The 8,102-nt window shown below is 42.4% G+C and overlaps 3 protein-coding genes across 3 annotated transcripts; 2 read left to right on the forward strand and 1 right to left on the reverse strand.

The window, feature by feature from the left end:
* Positions 1–155: 155 nt before the first annotated feature.
* On the forward strand, positions 156–1,184 carry LOC108140720 (antigen 5 like allergen Cul n 1). The gene is made up of 2 exons (XM_017263687.2): positions 156–311; positions 411–1,184. The coding sequence occupies exons 1-2, from the start codon at positions 192–194 to the stop codon at positions 1,083–1,085; spliced, it is 795 nt and encodes a 264-aa protein (XP_017119176.1). The 5' UTR covers positions 156–191; the 3' UTR covers positions 1,086–1,184.
* Positions 1,185–1,274: 90 nt separating this feature from the next.
* Positions 1,275–3,249, reverse strand: LOC108140722 (HIG1 domain family member 1A, mitochondrial). The gene is made up of 3 exons (XM_017263689.2): positions 3,084–3,249; positions 1,974–2,163; positions 1,275–1,633 (listed from the first exon to the last, which is right to left on the reverse strand). The coding sequence occupies exons 1-3, from the start codon at positions 3,175–3,177 to the stop codon at positions 1,612–1,614; spliced, it is 306 nt and encodes a 101-aa protein (XP_017119178.1). The 5' UTR covers positions 3,178–3,249; the 3' UTR covers positions 1,275–1,611.
* A 467-nt stretch (positions 3,250–3,716) lies between these two features.
* On the forward strand, positions 3,717–6,527 carry LOC108140778 (dihydrolipoyllysine-residue succinyltransferase component of 2-oxoglutarate dehydrogenase complex, mitochondrial). The gene is made up of 7 exons (XM_017263765.2): positions 3,717–3,954; positions 4,218–4,321; positions 4,376–4,477; positions 4,551–5,093; positions 5,404–5,548; positions 5,750–6,055; positions 6,118–6,527. Exons 1-7 carry the CDS (start codon positions 3,880–3,882, stop codon positions 6,250–6,252), a joined length of 1,410 nt encoding a protein of 469 aa, XP_017119254.1. The 5' UTR covers positions 3,717–3,879; the 3' UTR covers positions 6,253–6,527.
* The last annotated feature ends 1,575 nt before the right edge of the window (positions 6,528–8,102 follow it).

Genomic DNA, 8,102 nt, shown 5'->3' on the forward strand with positions numbered 1-8,102 from the left:
ATAGGACAACTCAGAGTCGGTTTTTCGTAGTAATCCAAACGCAGTTGGTGACTGTGCCGCTGTATTTTTCCAGCTGGGTTTCAACGAATGTCTGGCTGGAGTTATGGAATTTAGTTCATCTGATGCCGTATAAAAGCAGACCACTCTACCAAGGTTCCTCAGTTGCAATCCAGTAGCCAAGAACCAACAACATGACTTCCATCATTGCAATCCAAGTGGTCCTCTTAGCTGTGGTAGGGATGTCCTATGCCGTGGACTACTGTGCTCTACCCACCTGTCTGGATAAGCATATAGCCTGCAACAACAAGGGAGTAAGAATATAATCTATACATGTATATAGTAACCACATTAAATCATAGGAAAGTCTTTAAAAAATATCTTCTGATGTATATTGCTCTAATCTTACCCAGAACTTCAGCGAAAACTGCCCCAAGGATGTGCGTGAAGTGAAGATCGAACCGCATCACAAACTGATCCTGACCCTCTTCAACGAACTCCGCAACAACGTGGCTGGAGGAAAAGTGGAAGGCCTGCCCAAGGCCGTGCGCATGGCCAAGATGTCCTGGTGCGAGGAGCTTGCCCACCTGGCACTGCTCAACGTGCACACCTGTGAATCCCTGCCGGACAAGTGCCGCAGCACGGAGAGATTCGCCTACGCCGGACAGAACAACGCAATCTTTAGCTACAGTGGGGCCGAGTCGGAGTACACCGATGCGGAGATTCTGAAGGAGCAGATCGAGAACTGGTTCGCCGAGCGCCTGAATGCCTCTCCCGAGATCCTGGCCAGCTTCCCGGAGGAGCTGCCCAACAGGGCTGTGGCCAAGTTCACCGTTGCCGTTGCGGAGAAGAACACCCACGTGGGATGTGCCGCCGTGCGCTTCTCCCGGGACTTTTACAACCACTTCGTGCTGACCTGCAACTTCGCCACCTCGAATATCGTGGGTCAGCCCGTCTATACTCCGGGAGAGAAGGCCGCCACTGGATGCAGGAACCGATATGGTGCCGCCTACGACTACCCCAGTTTGTGCTACGCCAAGGAGATCTACGACAACGAGAAGATCATTGAAAACGCCAGGACGTTCTAAATCCGCTTTTTGCATTCGTACGATCACCTTCGAAGGCGCACTTTATCACTATTATTAATCAAGCATGCAAATAAATAGCTAAAAGAGCTAACAATTTCACTTGTACCCTGTAATCATTTCTAGAGAAAAAGGATTTGGCTTAGAAACCTTCCAACCCACTCCGCAAATTATCGATTGTTTTGATTTCGCTTTAGTCTAAATTGTTTTATTTATATATATCATATCATGCGAGAGGTATTCATTATCTTGTCGTCCGCTTTTTAACAGCTTTTTTTGGATGTCCAACTTGTACAATTAAACAAACACAATATCACAATCTTACGCAGGTATACAAAACTTTTATCTAATTCCTAGGACCCTTCGAGTCCAGCCCTCCTGGGTTGTTTACCCTCTTGATCGGTATGAATCTTTGATAATGCAATAAATAGAGTTATAATTGCTTAGATGTAAGTGGGCTAGCCGATATAATCCCGATTTGTGTTGGTGGATGATTTTCAGAGAGGGAGGCAATGCAACCAGATGATCTTCAGTTAGTCAGTGATTTTGCACTAAAATGATGAAGAAATTAAAAGGAGAAATAAGTAAAATAAGCCAATATGGGTTATATAATAAAAAATCTTTTTAGGCTCAAAATAAATTGAAAATAATTCGGTAAGGATATGATTTTGAAATCATAAAATTAATTAGGTTACCAAGTTTGTGAAAGTTGATATCTAAAAGGTCTTCAACAAAACTTAATAAGTTACAAAATAGACAAGATAGTCTTGATATCGGAAATACAATTAACAATTATTCAAGGGATTATGATTGGGATTCGAGGTTTCTTGTGTACGAGAGACAACAACTATAAGTACAGCTAGCATTAACTATGTAGGAACTGGGTATTACTTTTCCTTGGGCGCCTTGTCGAATAGGTACTCCTTGGCCATGCTGTAGGCCAATCCGATAGTCAGACATCCGACTACGGTTCCCTGGGCGGCCACACGCAACTGCATCAGAAACACACTGGTGCTCATCGTTCCACGGGTCCGGTACTTGTACGCACCAATCAGTCCAGCTGCTAAGAATCCGCCAATACCTATAAGTAAAAGTAAAAATCACTGATTAGTCTGACTATTGAATTGGTTGTTATGGTCGCAGGTTTGTTGTTGCTAACTGCTCATGTGCAACAGCTGATAAAATCCAGACGAAGGCAAAAAAATAAAATAGAAAATTCAAGACCGTATGGGAATAGTGCTGCCCACTAACAAGCACAATATAGGCTATAATGTAGTTATTTCGTTAACTTATTTTAATAGTTTGGCACAATTTATTTGGTTGTTCTAATAAACTTTAACTTATACAGCATTTTGCATTTGTATTATAAGATTAGGATTATTTTAAGATTTGTATTTTACAAAGTCAAACAAAAATGATATAACATAAAGTTTACAGAACTTGTACGGAAATTCTAAAAAAAACAGTTTTCAAATGCTGAGGCGTTTAAATTCTTTAAGATATTAGGCAAAACGATTTTTTTTTAACATTGCGAATTGCAGCTCACCAAATAAATTCAATAATAGCTAAATCGAAAAATCGAGTTAAATTAGCATCACATTTTAGCGTCAGCTGTTAATTGTCACACACGCAGAAAAGCGAGATAGTTGAACATTCGAACACGCGCCAAGATCAGATGGCAACGTGACGTCACGGATGTGATAATCCTAATTCCCCGTTGCATTTCTCACGAACAACTTGTGGAATTGCGAAATAGTTCCGTTATATCATGCGCCTTCCAGAAAAATTGTAGATTACGCAGCATTACCGTTATGTCACCCAGTTTTTAAATGTCCCCGAATTGCCGTTAACCTCATCAATTGATTGCCATGGCCAAGGTCAAGATTAGCCGACTTTCGCGCACACGCATTATATATATATTTAAACAGTATGCAGCCAAAAGTTTCCATGTGACGTCACGGCGGGCAAACTTCCGCTGTTTGGAAACTTGCAAAAACTTACCCACTAGCATGAAGGGTGATTCCTTGGCTTTCCTGGACAATTTGTTGGCCTGGGCGGCATCTTCCTCGCTGTCGAATAAGGACTTGGAGCTCATTTTGAACGCGGGTGGATTAGCTTGGATTTCTCGTTTTGCAACGTTCGCGAAACTTTTAGCAAAGATCAGTGTGGCCGGATTCAAAAAATATCTGATTCCAGCAAGCAAAAGAACTAGCGATGGCACTATCGTTGGTGTAATTAGTTGGTGGCTTCCCAAGAATTTTAACTTGCTGATAATCCTAAAAAAATTATTTAATTGCAATTAAAAACACCTGCAATGCTCACTGTCACTATTGCAAACTATTGGAAAACAACGGACGACTTTATGCCTTAGAATATTTGCTCCCAAACATTAAGCTTGTTTATTTATGGAACAAATAGTCTTACGAAAATGATGATAAAACCAGTTAGTTAATCATTTTTTTTTTAGTAGGCATTTTATTCTTATTAATACTTTCATGTACCAGCGATAGCGGCAAGTTAAATACGATAGTTTCGTTGCCTCGGTCACACTCCCCAAAAAATACCAAATACCACAATCAGCTGTTCGTGGCGCTTTCGGCGCTTTTCCGCCAGATGACGCTTTCGCAATTCCTGTCATGACATAAGAAATTGGTATTTTTAAAGGGAACGGGGCGGACAACAGAAATCGACGTAGCTTTGCTTTGGTCGCTAACTCTGTTTTAAATTTGTGTGTTTTGGAATAAATTGACAAGTGAAAGAACCGTCGACCCGAAATTCGCGAAACAGAGTCGCAGCAATGACGGGAATAATTTCTATCGTAACGAGGCGGCTGCCCCAAACTTTGGGAATGCGAGCCCTGCGGAGTAATGAGGTAAATTTCTGGACGCACGGGGGGATTCCCGGGTGGGGGGGACGGCCCAGGTGTGGATACATTATCCAACGATATTTTTATATCCATTCATTCACTTTCGCTGCCCGCCTGGCACTCTGCGATTATGTAATTGTATGGGTGTGTGTGCGTGCGGGGCTGAAAAATGGGGAAAAACTATTGTTTTGGACGCCCAGCGCACGTGATCCGACAGCCGCCATCCGTTCCTGATTGTGCAATCACTAATTTTAACATCCATCCACCAGTTGAAGCGCTGCATCCGTCAGTATTCCAGGCTAGTCGTCTGTGCCGCCCAGCAGCAGCAACTGCTCCGCCAAGATGTCTCTAATCGCTGCCAGGAGGCCACCAGGTGAGTTCTGCCCTGTCCGCTTATGACTCTTAATTCAGGATTATCTGTCTCTAGGCTGCTCACCTGGCAGGGCATCCACACCACGTCGAGCATGTGGTCGGAGCAGACCGTGAACGTGCCCCCTTTCGCGGACTCCATCGCCGAGGGTGATATCAAGTAAGAGCTGGCTAAATAAATGGCGTCAAGCAACAGGTTCCTAACTCATTAATGACCATTCCCCCCCAAACAGGTTCACCTGCAAGGTGGGTGACTCGTTCGCCGCCGACGAGGCCGTCATGGAAATCGAGACCGACAAGACAACGGTGGCTGTGCCAGCTCCCTTCGCCGGCTCCCTGACCGACATCCTGGTCAAGGATGGCGACACCGTCAAGCCCGGTCAGGCTCTGTTCAAGATAAAACCAGGTGCGGCGCCCGCCAAGGCAGCTGCTCCAGCGGCGGCTGCGCCCGCTCCTGCCGCTCCGAAGGCTGCCCCAGCTCCCGCTGCCGCCGCTCCTAAGGCGGCTCCCGCTCCAGCTGCCCCCGCCGCTGCCAAGCCGCCACCACCGCCACCAAAGGCAGCGGCTCGTCCGCCACCTGCCGCTCCAGTGGCCGCCCTCAAGCCGGCCGTCGCCCAAGTGAAGGTGCCGCCAGCAGACGGATCGCGCCAGATCCTGGGCACGCGGTCCGAGCAGCGCGTCAAGATGAACCGCATGCGTCAGAAGATCGCCGCTCGCTTGAAGGATGCTCAGAACACATGTGCTATGCTCACCACTTTCAACGAGATCGATATGAGGTGAGTTATCTACTTGACATTCGAAAATAATACCTGTTTCATTATTTTCATATTAATATAAAAATTTCAAATTTTAAAATTGTGGAGAATTTCGTAATTTTAATCTTGTTGGTTATCATAAAAGATGCTTTACAAATCAAACTCGTATGTCATGATTAAAATCATTGTAAAGGTTTAATAGGTTTTTATACATATTTTATTTTGATGTTTAATCAAATTTTATTGTTATAAATATTTAATTTATGTTTTATAGAGTTTTATTATTTCCATTTAATCAGCATACAATGGCTAAACCATTCTTCTTTTTCAGCTACGCCATGGACTTCCGCAAGCAGAATCTGGAGGCATTCGTCAAGAAGTACGGCATCAAGTTCGGCTTCATGTCCATCTTCTCGAAGGCCAGTGCCTACGCGCTGCAGGACCAGCCCGTGGTGAACGCCGTCATCGATGGCACGGTAAACAGGCCCCTGCCCCGCCCTCCGCTTATCACTTGCTTATCGCCCGTGACGTAGCTTGATAAGACATATTGTTTAAAGTGCTCTTATCGGGCTACAAGTAAGCTTTTTATGTCGCTTTTGTTTATGCAATTTCCCCTGGCGATATGACGAATGTTGAATTTGCTGTGTTGCCAAGCGCTCATTGCTTCGATTTTGCAGGACATCGTGTACCGCGACTATGTGGATATCTCGGTGGCCGTGGCCACGCCCCGTGGCCTGGTGGTGCCCGTCATCCGTAACGTGGAGGGCATGAACTACGCCGACATCGAGATCGCCCTGGCCGGTCTGGCCGACAAGGCGAAGCGGGATGCCATCACCGTGGAGGACATGGACGGCGGCACCTTCACCATCAGCAATGGCGGAGTGTTCGGTTCCTTGATGGGCACGCCCATCATCAATCCGCCACAGAGTGCCATTCTCGGCATGCACGGTATCTTTGAGCGGCCAATTGCTGTCAAGGGAGAGGTGGGTTACCCAACGTATAATCATAATTGCGAGCTCTATTAATGATTGTATTGCAAAACCAGGTCAAGGTTCGCCCCATGATGTATGTCGCCCTGACCTACGATCACCGAATCATCGATGGACGCGAGGCGGTCCTGTTTCTGCGCAAAGTCAAGGCTGCCGTGGAGAACCCAGCGATTATTGTAGCCGGCTTGTAGAGTGAATTGTCTTAAAATGCGTCCACGGCCTTCAGTTGATATTAGCCTCCTTAATTTGAACTTAATTTTTCAATATTTATTTTATATTGCGAGCGTCACGAAAAAAAAGAAAAAGAGCAAACAAACTTTACTATACTCGAAACAGCGGAAGTAGTCTTAATAAATATCACGTGGATCTTTTCCTAAACATAAACTGTGCACTGAATGTTAATGTTATTTAAAGACGCTGCGATGCAATGTCACAATAAACAATGACGATTATTGACCAACCCCAATGCATGCGATTTTGAGCGTTGCAACTTAAGCTACCTGCACTATCTAAATATGTGATTAATGTGCTATTTGTATAGACGCAAATTGTGTAATGGCGCCAGTTAAGGAAGTGAAGAGCGGAGCGCCTCTAATTGTTTACCTTATCTTTAATAATTTGCATATCTAAAACGTACTGTAAACAGTCTTATCATTTGGTTTATCATGTGAGATGTCTTAATTGGATCGAGGGGCTTATTCTTTCTTATCGTAAGCCATTTTGTGAAAGCTTATTTAAAAAAAGAAACAGCAGCTATTGCTAAATTAAAATTTAAAATTTTAATAAAATTAAAACAGTAATTCTTATTTATAAAACAAAAGTTACAACAAAAATTTGGAACCAGCGAAGTTATAATTTTGTTGATTTAATTAATTTAATAATAATCCTTTAGTTTTTAAACCTTTTAATACAATTTGCGAAGACGAATTTGAATTATTTTCTTTTTTTAAGAGTAGCCTTGGATAACAGAGCATAGGGATTTTAGAAAATTTATTAACAATCGATTTCAGAAGGACACTTACAAGGTTCCATAAAATCGCTCAGACAAAAATGATTGCTTAACACGATTTTGGATCCCGATTACAACTGAAAAAAAGAATATTAAACAAAATGGAATATTTATAAATACAACATTTTTCAATGTTGACCAATTGGTATACGTAAATAAAACTCGGTTTTTATTGTTTTGTTATTAGAGCAAATTGGCTTGTACAATTTTATTGATTTTTGTTTGATAATAATACTCACACTATTTATAGTGTTTACAATATTTCGAGGTTGTGTGGCTTAATTAACAATTTAAAATATATCTTCTTACAATGGATTAAATGTGATTTTAGAACTTTGTGCCAAATTATGTTTTTGGTTACACGAATTTTGTTTTTAAAAATAATTATTTAAAATGTTTTTTTTTCGTAGATCTATCAAAGATTGATTAACACAGTTTTGATTTAGTTTTGTAACTTTCCTGAATTTATGTTTACCTGAGTGCTTTTCTTAACATTTTTGCTTATCACATGTGTCGAAATAAATAAGAACTGAATCTGACGACGATAATGATAGAAGGGAGAATATCGAAATAAAATATATATGTGTATAAATGAGTGTATAAAATCACATAAAAAATGCGACAATCGTTTCGTCTAAAACATTTCGCAATTCGACTGCGAAATTTCGAAGAATTGACATTTTAGGCAAAAGGATTGGCATTATCTACATTAGTTTTCTTTTCTTTTGCATTTTGTGTTTTTTCTCGTATTAATTTTTAGCTTAACTAAGGGGATACAGAGTGTAGTTACGTGGTACAATTCGCGCTTATTCGTAGTTCCTGATGATGCTGCGTTTTTGGGTCTAAAGAGGCCTAAGGTGAAGCTAATCGTATATCGTTTTGATCTGCCCGATGGGGAATTTCCATTATATAGGGGTGGGGTTGGGGGTCAGGGGTCAGGGGTCAGGGGTCTAGGGCGTTGTGGGCGGGGTCAGTCGGCACTGCACTTGGCAAAGTGCAACGCTCTTAAGTCTAAGCAATTACACTAGGTAT

The sequence above is a fragment of the Drosophila elegans genome, unplaced genomic scaffold (assembly GCF_018152505.1).
Source record: "Drosophila elegans isolate 14027-0461.03 unplaced genomic scaffold, ASM1815250v1 contig_476, whole genome shotgun sequence".
Classification (NCBI taxonomy): Eukaryota; Metazoa; Arthropoda; class Insecta; order Diptera; family Drosophilidae; genus Drosophila; species Drosophila elegans.

Bases quoted from the DNA above. Each gene is read 5' to 3' on its own strand.
- LOC108140720 (XM_017263687.2), top strand. From the start codon at position 192: ATGACTTCCATCATTGCAATCCAAGTGGTCCTCTTAGCTGTGGTAGGG. The intron at 312-410 runs GTAAGAATATAA...AATCTTACCCAG, and splicing joins TAGCCTGCAACAACAAGGGA to AACTTCAGCGAAAACTGCCC.
- LOC108140722 (XM_017263689.2), bottom strand. From the start codon at position 3,177: ATGAGCTCCAAGTCCTTATTCGACAGCGAGGAAGATGCCGCCCAGGCC. The intron at 2,164-3,083 runs GTAAGTTTTTGC...TTTTACTTATAG, and splicing joins ATCACCCTTCATGCTAGTGG to GTATTGGCGGATTCTTAGCA. The intron at 1,634-1,973 runs GTAATACCCAGT...TCATCATTTTAG, and splicing joins GACAAGGCGCCCAAGGAAAA to TGCAAAATCACTGACTAACT.
- LOC108140778 (XM_017263765.2), top strand. From the start codon at position 3,880: ATGACGGGAATAATTTCTATCGTAACGAGGCGGCTGCCCCAAACTTTG. The intron at 4,322-4,375 runs GTGAGTTCTGCC...ATCTGTCTCTAG, and splicing joins CGCTGCCAGGAGGCCACCAG to GCTGCTCACCTGGCAGGGCA. The intron at 6,056-6,117 runs GTGGGTTACCCA...TTGCAAAACCAG, and splicing joins CAATTGCTGTCAAGGGAGAG to GTCAAGGTTCGCCCCATGAT.